Below are 15,005 nucleotides of genomic sequence, written 5' to 3' on the forward strand. Positions count from 1 at the left end.
AGGAAGATACACTTTCCCCTGTGTATGCTCAACAGACTTAAGGATACTTCCAAGAGACTCCAAAATTACTTCCATATATTTTTAAGGTCCTTAGGAAAATTAGTATCTAAATGGAAAATAGTGAAAACTTGTACTTAAAAGCTGTCTGATGCTCACTAAAATCATTAGTCAAAATAGAGGCCTTCACCAAGAGTCAGACAAAACTGCCTCACATTGAAAAGTACAGTAATAACAGGATCATGGATTAGCTCCCTTCATGTTACATGTGTTTTAATTTAAGATAGTAAAAAAAAATATTAGAAAGCAAATACAAGTGGCTATGTGTTTTTAATTACATTTCAGGCCAGTTATTTAAAGTTGAATTTGTAAAAAAACCCTCCAGTGCAATAAAATAACAAATTTAAAACAATCAAAAGCTGTGTCTCATTTGCTAAAGCATACTAGTAAGAAAGCTGTCCGATCTGTACAGATCGGATCAAGGTGCTGACTGCAACACACTGAGGTAAAATCAGTTCAATTCTTCAGGCTGACAGGAGCAGAGTTCCTCACAGATTTTGAAGCTAATGATCTCAACTATTCTTTGCAACATTCTCTGTATTGTCTTGCTATTGGGCAAGCACAATTGAAATTAAAGCAAAGCCTAAGCTCCCCCAATACTGTTCCAACATACATATTTTTATTAAGTTTTAGGAAGGGATTGTAGGTGGGAAATGTAAGACATAACCCTGTTTTCTTTGCCCTTGAATGGAGATGCAGTTTATTTAAAGTTATGAGCTGCAATTTTGTTATTTGGGAATGGCTTTCTAGCAGTCTGTGGGTGGATGCTGGTAATGAAACAAGAAATTCAGAGCTCTTGGGAGCATAATGCCAAGTACACTTAATAGATGTATGTTCTCTGACAATAATTATCTACCTAATGTCAAAGGTCAGTTAACTGAGGTCCTGATAGTTCTGAAAACTAAACACGGCATGAAACCACTAAAAAAATATTCAAGGTAAAGTCGTTTCATTTTAATCAAAATATATTAAAAAAATATTTACTCTTCGGTTTCAATGAATTCGAGGACAAATCCTTTGTCATAATTACCTAAGACTTTAACACAAAGATGTGGTCATATCTGAATTTTAAAAGATAATGATCTTAAAAACATAGAATTTCGTATTTGGCAAGAATTTCACCAACCAGACTGAAAACCACCTATCAGACCATAAAACAAAAGTGGTGAGAAAGCGCTAAGGGCAGCAAGCAAACATTTTTTTCAGGACAGGAGAGTATCTTATTCACAAAAGCGCACTTCGCTTATCCTGCTCATGGCCACTGAGAACCCTGCTGCAAGGACCGTTCTCCCAGCTCTTTGCTTTGCATTGACCATCCTGACTCTCCCACCTTTCCAAGAGTGTCTCTGCTGCCTCTCCTCTGCAATGCTTGAGGCACTAAACACTCGCTTGTACTTCTAGAGCCTACCTGCCTCAGCTCTCATTAAGTGCTATGAATGCTACTGAGGTTAGACTAAATAGCTTTAATCACTCAGATCATATTCGTTTTCTGTTAGTGTCATTGAAAAAACTAGGTTGGAAGGGGATTTCTGGGTGTCACCTAGTCCAGCCTTGATGCAGAGTAAACATCAAAGCGGGATCAGGTTGCTCGGGGCCTGGTCCAGTCCATGTTCAAAAATTTTCAAGGACTAAGATTTCACAGCCTCTGTGGATACCTATTTCAGTGCCAACTAGAAGGGAAAAACCTCTTCCCTTGATCTGCCAGCTATACTCTTCCTAACACAGCTAATCCAGAGACAGCATTTACTATTTTCCTATTATCTGGTACTACCTTTAATTTGACATTTGAAATAATTTTCCTACTGGCTTAAAATTCAATGTGAACTCCCCTCAAGAGATTATCCTGTCCTCTTGAGTTAAGCACATTTTCCTCAAAGTTGTTCTACTTCCAGTGTGGTCTTTTTCATAATGGGATTCAGGATATGGAAATGAAAACAGATGAAAAATTTTAATCAAGAGCAGCAAAAAGAGGTAAAGACAAGTGAAAGCTGAGGAATGGACTTACAAGTAATCAAAAAAAGTCTTGAAACGTTATTTGGTGAAGTAAGAACAAAAAAGGAAGGTTCAAGGGCATGTCCAAACAGCACAAAGGATAAAAGAAGATCAATTTGGGTGATTTAAGAGGATAAATAAAGGTAGTAGGAGTAACAGTTTTAAGTACCTGGAGGACATTCTCTATTAGGATGCTGGATTTGAAAACTTAGACTCTGATTGAACTGACAACATGGTACTGATCTCAGATAGTTGGGAGTATTACGAGGTACTCAGAGTTGTGTGTCTCAGCACCTACTGGGAGGTTATACAGGCCAGGAGACCCTTATTTCCCATCCACATATATATTTTTATTATTATTTTTAATTCTATTGTACTGGGGTTTTTTCCTCCTCACAAGGGAGTAAAAGCTTGTTTCCCATAACCTATGCACCCTTGTATAACCAAAATCCACTTAAATTGGTACACATTTCTGCCACTCACACTAGCATACACTGAATCTCACTTTCTGCATGAGGTAGCTAACTACAAAGATCCACTGATATACCACGCAATGGGAAAGGAGCAATCCTCTGTTTCTGAATCTTCCTGTTGTCTTTAGAAAGGATGCATTAGTAACATGGAGATCACATGTGACTGCCTTACATGCTCTTAAGAGAATTAATCTGAGTTAGTACAATTTTTGGGAATACAATGTTATAAAATAAGAAACATTAACAGGCATATAAATTACCATATTCATCTACTTATCCTATTCCCTAACAGTAATTTTATTTCTTAAGGCCAGGAATCCTTTCATGAATGGCTTCAACAGATTGATTAGAAAAAGGAGTTATTCCTAAGTAGGAACTACTAGCATGTTTTATAAACATCTTCAAAACACTGTCTGTAGGTATTTCTAATTCATCTATACAGCATGTGAAATAGGGCTTCCACACAGTCACATTACATTTTTTGTCCCTTTGGCCACTTCAGCTATCTAGCTTCCTCACTTTATGAACGATGCAAAGGAAAGGAATAGCTGGGAACCAGTAAGTATGAAAGTTCATTTCAAAGAAATACCGACTATGAAAAGGATGAGTTTCCATCCATGTCAGTTTAGTGTACTTCCAACACAGGCAGATATAAGTATTCCTGTCCTAATATCATAAGATGATAGAAAAATAATCTATTTATTTTATCCCTGCTGTACTGAATAGACAAGGATAGGAGTCACTATTTTCACATGCTGTCATGCTGCTGCACACCTTTTCATTGCTGAATGTTGTATTTTTTCCACTACTCAAAAGAAAATTCTCTTCAGAAGTAAACAGCATGAGTGATTAATGTATGAACTATGAAGATGCTTGCAAAACTTCTCTTTAGATTAAAGCAAGCACAGGCTAAATTTCAAGGCATTTTTTTCCACTATGGATTAGTAAAGAGATCATTTAGATGTCTAGCACAGAAATGTGCTAGACTGTCTGTGATAGATAAAAGATCAAGAAAGACTTTTTTGTGAATATTACCAATTACTGTGTGCTAACAAGCTCTTAAAAACCTTCCCAGGAACAGCTGAAGTTTTTATAATTCAGAGGCAAGGATCATCACAGCTATAGCTGACTTTTAACAAACTTTTTGATATATTGACCCCAAGCCCATCTCTTTGGATTCTCTAACCACACTGGTTATAACACATTTAGTCTGAAACGCATGGGATGCATTTAGTATGAAAGATAGTTCAGGTGACCATATCCACTATTTTTAATGAATGAGGGTGATTTTGTAAAGTTGAACGAGGTGAGGGTGAATATAAATCCTACATTTGCAGCAAGTCCTTGAATTTTTTTTACAGATATGACTATTATGATCATTACCATTAGGAAGATTTTAATCTACAATAATCATAACACTTTGGGAATGCTCTTAGATAACCAGTACTGTCAACTAATGCAAAGTATACGTGCAAAAAAGCAAGCTTAAGTATAAGCACTCCGGCTCCTTTGAGCAGGAGAGGAAACCAATCTGTCCATCCAGATAGATATGGAAGCACAGAACAGATAATACAAGACATCACAGAAACAGGCAATAAGATGAGATAGTAAAAACCCATCAACATACATCATCTGATCATGGTACGGCATCATCTCCCAGCCTCTATTAGCCCTTGCTGCATCAGTGCAAGTCCCAGACACTTTATCCTGTTTATAATTGCTGATGAGCAGTAATAAGGCCTCCATGCCTCAGCTCCTGTCCGTTCCACTTCAGCGCCCACCTATTAGGTTATAACTTTTATTTACAGCCTTGCTTGATGCGCTGTTCTATTAGTACAGCTGGAAACTGAGCAGGGGGGAAAAAAAAAGAGCATCCCTAATGGGCACTATTATTGCCAGGGCTGGGTGATTTATTATGCTGCTCCAAGGCTGTTCTATCATCACTTTCCTGTCAGTGAGAGAGCTCCAAGAAGGTTGGATTTCTAACACAATGCCCTCCAGAACTCAAACACTAAAGAACACCTTAGAAGTCCCTTGGAACACCAATGAAAAACGTACCACAAAGTTGTTTTAATGTTATAAACCCCCTTCAATAATATTTTATATATTGTTTGATCAGGAGCTTAACAATTCTGAGCAATTTAAAAACAAAAAAATTAATTAGTGGTGTACCAGGTCTTTTTGTCCTTACTCAACACACAAAGATTGATAAAAAATTATCATACAAAAGTAATGGTTTCTTGGTTTCAGCTCTGGCTGAGAATTTGTGTACTTCTATTTCCACAACCTGCCCTTTCTGTAACTCCTAAAAGGCTGTCCTCTCAATTGCATAGGTTTAGCATTTAGATTTCTGGCACTGCTACAATCAAGCACACAACTTAGTACAAGAACATCAATAAACGTGAAACTTCAAAAAGGACCATACACCTGCTTAACTGCTTTGCTCAAGCAGTGGGAGAATTATTTGCATCTTCTAGACTCAAATTTTGAACTAAAAAAAAGCATAGAGCAATGAGACAGATAATGTACTCTCACAGAATATAAATACCACCACACCCATCTAGGACAGATATCCTCATAAAATGTGAGCTATCCGCACATGTAACTATACAGAATATTAAAGATGCACGTTTCTCATGAACTGCTACTGAGAAATAAAGTACTTAAAAACTCACTGACTTTATGGATATAATGTATGAATTGATTGTATCATTACTGCATTTTATCTGCCTGTTTCTACTACCTCCTTACCGCACAATTAAAAGTTAACTGAGCGCACTCACACAGTTCCACCGATTTTTTCCAGCTTTCTTTAAGCTGCATGAAAATGTTTTAAAATCTGGCTGTTTAGAATTGCGTATTAAATCATCTTTAAGTTGTATAGCAGAAAAAGAAGAGCAATATGCCACTTGATACCGCACTTTCATGACACGGGCACATGATATAAATGGGATCTGGATGACTTACTGACTAGAGTAAGCCTCAAAGTATCTGCCATCAATCATAACATTACCTAACCATTAAGAAACAAATCAAAATACCTAAGAAGCTATATACCAGGCCACACAGTCCCACCTTTTTTCCCCCAAAATCTTCAGACCTCTGGCTCTCAAAAACCTTTGAGGCATCATCCAAACTAATGATTGCAAGGCTTTATTCGTTCTTTTCATTATAATCCTTGTCCTATGGGCATACTTTGGAATAGAAATACTTTTTACCACAGTGATGATTCTGGTGAACAGGAGGAGGAAAAAACCCACTATTTGGTGTCATAATACCATTTTTTTATCTGAACAGTTCCCCCAGCATGCAAGTTGACCAGTGCATGAGGTAAAAACTCTTTTTTTTGTAAGAGAACTTTTCCTGTGTCTTGGCAGATTTATTGTTTTGATCTTTCTTCAATGGTTACATTAATGCTAATAAAATATGAAAGGTTTATGTCTTTCTTAATATCCTCCTGATGGGAACCTGCATGCAAGGTAAGTAGGTCAAATTTCTAATTTTCTGTCTCAAATGGTGATATACAGCAGACTTTGGGGAAAAGCTATGCTTGAAGGGGGGGAAAAAAAATTACACAGATGAATTCCACCAAAACATTCTTCCTTCAAAGCTCCTCCAAGCAGAAGAAATGTAGAATACTTAGAGAAAAGAGGCTTATACACAATGTGTAGTATTGACAAATATTGTTTGTATCACTTAAATAGCTTCCTAGGAAGCGACACTAAGCTGAAGTGAATGTAGTGTGAAATATTCACCTACATAGTCTGCTGCTTATGACTGAAGATGTCACACCATTTCTGGGTAATATTTTGTAGCCAATGTTTTCTTGTCAATTCCCATATTAATCTGGATTCCCAAATGCAGACTTTGAAAACATGGTAGTTTATTTTAAGAATGAAAGTTTGCTGAAAATTCAAGCTCTGGAGAAAAAAAATGTAACTCCTGATAACAGGTTGATTCGTGTAAGGGACTACAAACAAAATATGCAAATCACTGAGCAAATCATGTAAAAAACATTGTGGGAAAATAAGGTAATATAAAATCATTAGGTTTAGTTGACTGAAGATGAAACCTGTGGCATCAAATTAAGAAGATCTCCTTATATTCTTGCTGAATACACCAAATGATTAACATTCAAGCATGTAGGGACCAAACATTAGCATAAACCAAAAATAAGAGAACTACTGAGCAAAGTTAGCCAACCATTTAATGGTTATTTTTCAACATGTCTAGTAGGTTCATCTGCTTTATTCTAAGGAGCTTTTACTGTTGCCATTTGACACCTCAAATAGCGGACTTACTATTTGCTAATCACAAGCACATTTTCTAAAATATTCATATAGTACTCAGTTTTCAGTATCTATAGCATCATAGAAAGCTTTTAAATTACTCTGCAATGAAAACCAGAGGTAAACATTACAACAGCTAACACATATAGAAAATACAATTTAGTAATACCATGAGCAAAGCAGATTAGTTTGCAAGGGATACAGAGGCAAACATTCCATCTTGTTTAGGCACACCTCCATGGCTACGTAGAAAAGAAAATCCACAGTCTTCCTATTCAGTATCTTCCTGTGCCAAACTTAGTGAGTTCTTTGGCAAACAGTACTCACAGCATTGTCACAGATTATCATGCATTACTTGAGAGGTCTGCACCTGCACCAAGTGCAAGGTGATGTAGCTTCTCTTTAACCTTCCTTCACTGCAGACCAAGCCAACTTGCATCATCACACATTTGCTGCAAGCTAACAACATGCATATATGGAATAACTACAGTTCAGCTAACCATACAGTAACTTGAAACATTTTTTGAAAGAATGACTTCAGAGGAAATTTATCTTGAACTCCTGAAAGAATAAGAGCCCTTAATCAAACAGGAATACCCTTCCTTTCTGCACACTCAATACAGCTCAATTGGTACATAAATGAAAACACAAGCAAAAATCATTTTGGAAACACAGACTGCTAGAACATTACCACTACCTAGATGCCTGCCACTGCCACTCCATAGGAGGTTATGGTTTCCCACAGTGGTGCTGGTGGAAAGGATCATATGAGCTCTCCTTAATCCATGCAAAACCAAAGTCTGAAAAAGATCTGACCCAATGAGGGTAACTTTGCTGCCTGCCTGAATGAGCACTCACACGATTCTTCATGATGTATCTGCTGCAGAATAAGCAGCTTCAGCCTGGCAGAGACCTAATGTGTCACTACTAACACTAGCTCTGTGAGAGATTATCCATCTATATCCTCCATGTAGAAATAAAGTCATCGAAAGGACCCAAAGCAGGTAAAACTTAGTCTCAATGCAAACATCAGCTGTCTATTCTGCATCTTTGATCAGTAAAGTCAATATACTCCAAACAGTCTTCTACTCAATACTTTGCATTTAAAGGGTGGACTTCCAGAACACTATCACAATCACTAGACTTAAATCAAACCAATTACTCCTGTATGTTTTACATTTACAAAAATTAACGGAAAACATAGTATATTTATGGAATTATGTTTAACAGGACTCTGAGATGAACTATCTGCCATACAAATCCTTTTATATATGTATTTCTGACAGCAAAGCAACAATATTTATTTTCATTTGGCATTCACCAGATAGTCAAGGGTAGTAACTGTAAGCATAGAGCTATATATCATGCAAAATCTAATTCCTTGAACCCCACAAAACACATACCTGAGTCGCAAGATCTTTTGGTTGGTGTGGTTAACGAGGCATGAGCTGTACCTGTGCATGGCCCACCTGGAAACAGAGAAGATCATATGTCTCAAAATACCACCTATATTTAACATTTACAACCACATCAAGATTATACTTAGGAATATAAAATGCTGAGGAGCACTTGTCTTTGGAAAGCATGTATGGAAGTAGTCTACTATTCTCAGTATTTCCTTCCCAGTCAAATCTGAGTATGTGTTGCACTGAAAAATAGATGAGAAGTTGGGACAAAATGACAAGTTATGTTATACTTTTCCTAAAAATGCCTCTTGAAATATTTGTAAATACACTGTAATTGCAATTTTTCCAGTGTTGACAAAGGTATTGTTTATGTCAGAACAAAGCTGGAAATGTATCTAACCCAAAAGTAATGCAAGGGATGAAGTGATCGCTTCCCTGACATCAACAGAAACCTTGTCACTGACTCCAGTGAGATAATGACTTTGCCTCTTATGTTGTTCTCATTATGTTTTCAAAGTGTGGCACAAGAATATGTTAACAAACTCTTTCCATGTTTAAGTTTTTGTTGTTGAACTCTGGACTCTTGCCCACACATCTGGTATCTGCTTGGTAGTAAATTGCTTTCTGGCTTTTTTCTTAACGTATCATCGTTGAAGAATTCTCCAGAGATCTTGTTAAAATAGCAACCAATTGAGTGTATTCAGCAACTTACAGTAAAAATAAATAAAAATAAACCCCATATAGTGAAGCCAAGACAAATTGACGGTAGCATTATGAGTGGTAATAACAAATCATAACTTTGATAATTTGATACTATAAATTGGATGATGCTAGAGAGCCTGAAATTAAGTTAGATCTAATAGAGTTTGGCTATCAAAATACCAATAATCAAGTTTGCACTGGACTGCTGGTGATATAGTAGTACTGTGCTGGCAATACAACAGAGCTTAGTATGACAGGATAACCTTTAACATAAAGTTCACGCCCTGAAAAATACTTTTTCACTCCATTTTTTTTCAGTCTTTGCATATCTAGAAAGCAGCACTGTGGCTTTGGCAATGTTTTTCTCTTTTCAAATATTTTCAAGCCTGGCCTGGCAGTAAACTGTTTCTTTTTGCTTCTCTCCAAGCTGCTCCTCCTTCAAGTTTTTCTTTCATTTCTATTTTTCAGTATCAGGTCTTGGGTAACTTTGTCTACGCTGTAAAACTCATAGCATTGTAATACTCCAAAAAAAAAAAAAAGAAAAAAAGAAAAAAAAGAAACTTCCATAATTGGGAGGGAAAGATGTGAGGAAATTATTTTGGTGCATTTGATTTCAATGAAATGGGAGCAAAGATCTCACAAGTTTTATACTTTCAGTTTTCCAGAGAAGGACTGATAAACGTCTTGAGTTTTATGTTCTCCCAAAAAGTCACGCCGGCAACATACACCATTTCATAACCGTGCAACAGGTAACCTTTAAAGGGGGGCTTACAAAAGGCCAAGGAGCCAGCGTTTGGCCTGCAGGCAAAGACTGAGGCCACTCACGAGGGCCTGGCCTGAAGTTAAGCTAAGTGAACAGGACACCGGGAACCACCAAACACGACCTAGGAAATGGCTGTGCGTGAGAGGCAACAGCATAAGCAGCTGGCAGAAGTCACAGAGCGCTGTGAGGGGCAGCTGGATTCTGCGGGCTGGTAAGCAGGGACTTGGTGAGAAATGGCTGAACTTCACAGGTAAGTGGAGGGGAGCGGTGGGGACCTCTCTGCAGAGGGAAAATTAAAATATCAACCTGATCTATGTTAGTAATGCTATTGTAAAAGGCTCATAACAATGCCTAGTCTAGGGTTTGGTGCATTTGGTAAGAAAATCAATACTGCAACAGAACCCTTACCAAGTTTTCCATTGAAACCTTTTAGATATTCAAAAAATTACACAGCAAGTCTGTTAGGTCAGTCTCAACCTTCAAAGACCAAGTATATAGTATTTGGTTTCAGTATAGAATTTCGGTAAACGATATATACAACAGGATGTGGAATACATCAAAATATATACAACAGGGTAAAGAATTTCAACTTCAGACCACAGCTGCCTCAAGATGCAGCAGCTCCTCTTTAAATTATTTTAGTTACATTCTCCCAGTTTTCACTGAATAGACACTGACAGGCATCATCATGGTGGACTATCAAATAAGACTAATCCTTGCAATTATTGTACAGTAAATATTTACACTAGTTGATACTTTTCAGCATCCAACTGAATACAAGATCTTTATTTCTCACTCTCTAAAGTACAAGAAGTCGGTTTGTATTCTGCACCTCCCTGTGTCTGAGTTTTTATTTTATTTAGCCTTCCCTCATTAGGTATTACTTTCATATAGCTTTGATTTGTATAGCACAGCACCAGAGCTTCAACAAAGAGTATCTTAGGATTTGCATGCACGTACACCAGTGCCTAATAACCAGTGAACGCTGCATGTCCTTTGCAGCACCTCCTTCTGCTACTGTTTTTGTTCCACCATTAAAAATGTCATGCATAATTCAATACTACATAGTATGAGCTTGACTGTGCAATTCTATGTGGAAGTCATTATGTTGAATCTTTTGGTATACATAACAGCTAATACAGGCATCTTTGTATTATTTGAAACAGGCTGGTATATTTCCCACAGCTTTGATAAAAATTCTGCATGAAAGAAATGGGAAGTCACATTAACAGTAGAACGCCAGTCCTTCTTGGCTATACACAAAGGTAGGCTTATTATTTAGCATGATTCAGGATATATCTGCACCTTCATTCCCCACGAAAAATAAGTGTTTCAAGTGAATTTAACTGTGGTACATAAAACACTTCAGTGCACAACAAAAGGCCACACATGTATAGCTTCTAACATAACCCACAGGGCTGTAGACTGCTATTTTTTCTCAGCACAAACAAGAGATTAAAATGAAAGAATAAAGATCTTTCTACTCTATATCCAATTAAACAATAGTTTCTGCTCCTATTTTTTTTCCAGTGTATCGTTTCTGGCATTTGCAACTCCTCTTCCAAACAAAAGCAGCCACTGCCCAGCAATAATATAATCCCAAGAGAAGATGATTAAAAGTGCCAAAATACTAGAAGCTACTGAAGAAATTAGGAGAATTGCGAGAATCACCAAGTTTGCAAATTCAAACACAGAATTAATAAAGGACAAAACAAGATCCTTTAACTTGAACATTATCATATATTAAAACAAAAGGTCTTGTTAATGTAGCTGCTATGTTTTTGGCTTCTGATATCCCTAGCTTTCTGTAACTTACTATTAATTGTACTCTAAATATATCAATTTTGAAAAACAGGTTCAAAAACAGTTTCTCTGCTAACTCTCTAAAGTAGTAACATTTTATGTATTACTTATATTTCTATATATATCTTAATATGGTTATTGTTTACTATTATAGACTATTATAATTTCTATATGTTTAAATCGACCTTCAGAATGTCTTTCTGCATTGTTCACCTCCCTTCCTGAAAGATGGTAACAATTGCCAAGTAGCAGCTGTCCTGGAAGACATACCCTGAGTCAGGGTAACCTCTTGTTTCCCCTTCCTGAAGTCTTTGTAAAGTGAAGAGATTCCACTCAGTCAGAACTTCCTGTGCAGGAAAAAGTGAAATAGTAGGGTAACCCCCCTCTTTTTGCTGTTCGAGGAAGTGCTAAGTTTGAACCAAGAGTACATGTGTCAGGTGTATTTGAACAGCACTTGGAAACACTTACTGAGCAGAGTAAGGAGATGCAGAATGGAGTGAAACCAAGCTTGTACAGGGGTACAAAGCCTAAGATTACAATAATATGCTGAAACGCTTACAGATAACACAAAGACTGCAAGCCAGCTAGTGAACAAACATGAAAAATAAGGGAAGGAGCCTGAAGCTCAGTAACACTTGATCAGAGTGACACAAGCATGTCTGAACACTGCTTTGAGCTTTCGGTACTGTGATGGTTCCTTCACAGAAAAAGCACAGGAACTCCCTGCATACAAAGGGCTGGAAGAGGGTAATAAGTACGAGCTGAATTTCCTTAGACGGCAGTGGTGTAGCCAGGACAGGGAAAATTTCATGGCTATTTGCAATACAGGTAAGAACCCACCTTTGGAAACCTGTCCAAACCAGTAATCCAGTTGTGCGTTTCCTGAATTGGTACAGACATAATCTAATTAATCTGCACAATTGAGTTTGAAAACAGTCATTGATTACAAGCACCAATACATAAACAAACAGGAACTTAAAGCTCTAAATTCAGTCTGCACAGAGAGAATACACTCTAAGGAAGAAAAGCACAATAACTTTACAGCGTTCAAGAACTGATTGTTGGCTGCAGAATGGGTAAATTGCATGATAATTTATGTCATTACTAAACAGGTAAGAGGATTATATTACACAAAAACACATACTTTTTAAATTCTAGATTTACAAATCTGCCCTTATTTATTTTTGTGGATTTCTATCTACATGCAGCTTCTGGAAAAGAAAGTGAAACCTGGACTGGTTTGCTGCTGCGGAGCAGCTGGTACATTTAACAACTATAACGAAGTAAACAGAGACAGGATTCAGATTCCACTTTTTTCCCTGCTATTGTCTCACTCTGTTACCTGCTTTTCCTCAGTTGCTCGTTTGTAAAATAGACATGATAGTTTCCTACTTCATAGGTGTAAGTTGCAGTGTAAAAATGTGCTTTTGAAACCAGCAGTTAAATTATGTTTTTATAAATAATTTTTATGTAACCTTGATAGCTGTGCAGCTCTAACCCACATTTTTCTTATGTGACTGTGTTTATGTTTCACGTTCCATGGGGTCCTTTCACTTTAATAAATGGGACCCTAGGATACACTGTCTACTCCACAGTGTGAGGTGACTATAAATCAGAGGGAACAATTAACAGTGGTACTGTTCCACTGGTCTTCGTTACATTTCAAAATTATCATGTCAGAGACATGGAAAGAAGAGTTCATTCCATAAATTTATGTGCCAGATCTTTGCATAAGATATTAGAAGAGACAGAAATGCTCTTTAAATGAAACTGGGACCGTAGGGATTAGATGAAACTTGCAGAAAGATCCTCATGCTGTGAAATGATGATGAAGGTGACACTTCTACTAGTCGCTGTTTTGCTCAAGTTTCTAACTGCCTGTATGTTCTGCACTGGCACCTAATACTAGTGGCATTTCTCAAAAGACAACTCAAATAGCCCACAACTCAATCTGGTTTTATACTTGAAAGCATTCGTGCAAATTTCCAGAGAAAAAGTGTTTGCATCAATACTAAAAAAACAGTAACGTATTTTGTGATGAATATTCAAGAAAATCCAGGTTTGATGGTAATCCAAATGAAAAACAGAATTACTGTTAATTTTAATATTAAATACAGTACCAAAAGGCTATTTGTACATAGCATCTAATGAAAACAAGAGTAAAAAAAAAATCCCTTAAGATGTAAACCACCTTTTACTATTATCTAACTTAATAAAAGAAAAAGCCTGAGAAAATAGCTAGTTCTTATTCTGTGGCATAGAAATCCAAAGATAAATGTAATACAGAATATGCACCTGGCTGTTTTTTAATATTAGAGGTGTGTCCCCTCTTGCTCTGATACAAGACATACAAAATTGAGTACAAGAAGAAAGAACACATGACAATCTTGTGAGTTGATAAGGAAAATTAGAATTATTCATCAACACCATCACCTAGCTGCAGCTTTCTCAGTTATGTTTGAGTACAAGTTTAATTGCAATATTAAATCATGTGGGTCAGGTAGGCTAGTCTTGTAGCTCAGCATAATTTTAACAGTTTCTGCATTCTTTTGGATCAGAGAAAAACGTACAAATCGGTATCAGAATAAATCAGGTTAGCAACAAAGAAAATTATTTTCTACAACCATCTGTGACAAGCAAGAGAAAAACAGGCAGCTAGCTTGGTCTGTTTATACATTTAATACTTTATGGAAGTGGGTATGCATGTAACTTTCAGTCAGAGATGAGCCAGAAAACCAAGTTCCCCATAGCCAGAATTAGGGAAAAAGAAGACAGCATGTACAAAACTGACTCCTACTGCAATGAGCGACTGAATTCTCAAAAGCCAGGGCATTTAGAAAAGTATACGAAGGATAGCATCCAAGAGCAACTACCATTTTAAAAAATCACTGTCCTTACCTAAAAGGCACAAAATGCAATTAAGGATATCACAACAATAATTCAAAATATGAAGTATTTTCAGAATATACATATGAAAGCTGTCATCTCTGACTCTGCTGACAAACCCAGGCAAAATGCAAAGACTGTGAAGTCATCATAAATTGGTAGAAAGCTTTTGCATAGTGTCAAGAGAGAAGGCCACTCAACAAAAAAGAAAGAAACAAAAAGAAAGAATGCACTTGTTTATCCATTTTTCATAAGGTGATGTTGAAAAAATTAACTTTTTTTTATTCCAAAGACAGAAAAAATATCATTACTTTACTAGTACTATAGCCTATGTGGCTTTTTACACAGTCATGCTTCAACAAGCCATGAAATTCAGAGTATAAACATCCAATAGGTGCAGTAGAAAAAACAGTATCTCACCTTTCTGCCAGAGATCTTTTACAGAAGCCCGGTGCATCTCTGTCTCAGATGTAGTACCCTTTATGTATGTAAAGTAACTTCACCAAAATAACTTCATAATTGGGGGTATTTCAGTGCTCGCAGCACATGAAAATGCTTAATAAAAAAAGTTTTAAAGCATTCTTCAAACTTGTTTTGCAAATTTAATGCTTGAGATAAATTAATGATGTTTTAA

General features: G+C 36.7%; 1 protein-coding gene across 3 annotated transcripts in view; it reads right to left on the reverse strand.

The window, feature by feature from the left end:
- Positions 1 to 15,005, reverse strand: part of ZFAND3 (zinc finger AN1-type containing 3) — a 148,568-nt gene that overhangs the window by 36,247 nt on the left and 97,316 nt on the right. For 2 of the 3 annotated variants that reach the window (XM_059830611.1, XM_059830604.1), the window contains one exon: positions 8,215 to 8,280. The exons of the other annotated variant lie outside the window; for it this stretch is intronic. In XM_059830611.1, coding sequence (XP_059686594.1) covers positions 8,215 to 8,280 — 66 coding nt within the window. The remainder of the gene's footprint in view (positions 1 to 8,214; positions 8,281 to 15,005) is intronic. 3 annotated transcript variants of the gene reach the window in all.

Source organism: Gavia stellata, chromosome 2, assembly GCF_030936135.1.
Source record: "Gavia stellata isolate bGavSte3 chromosome 2, bGavSte3.hap2, whole genome shotgun sequence".
NCBI classification, from domain to species: domain Eukaryota; kingdom Metazoa; phylum Chordata; class Aves; order Gaviiformes; family Gaviidae; genus Gavia; species Gavia stellata.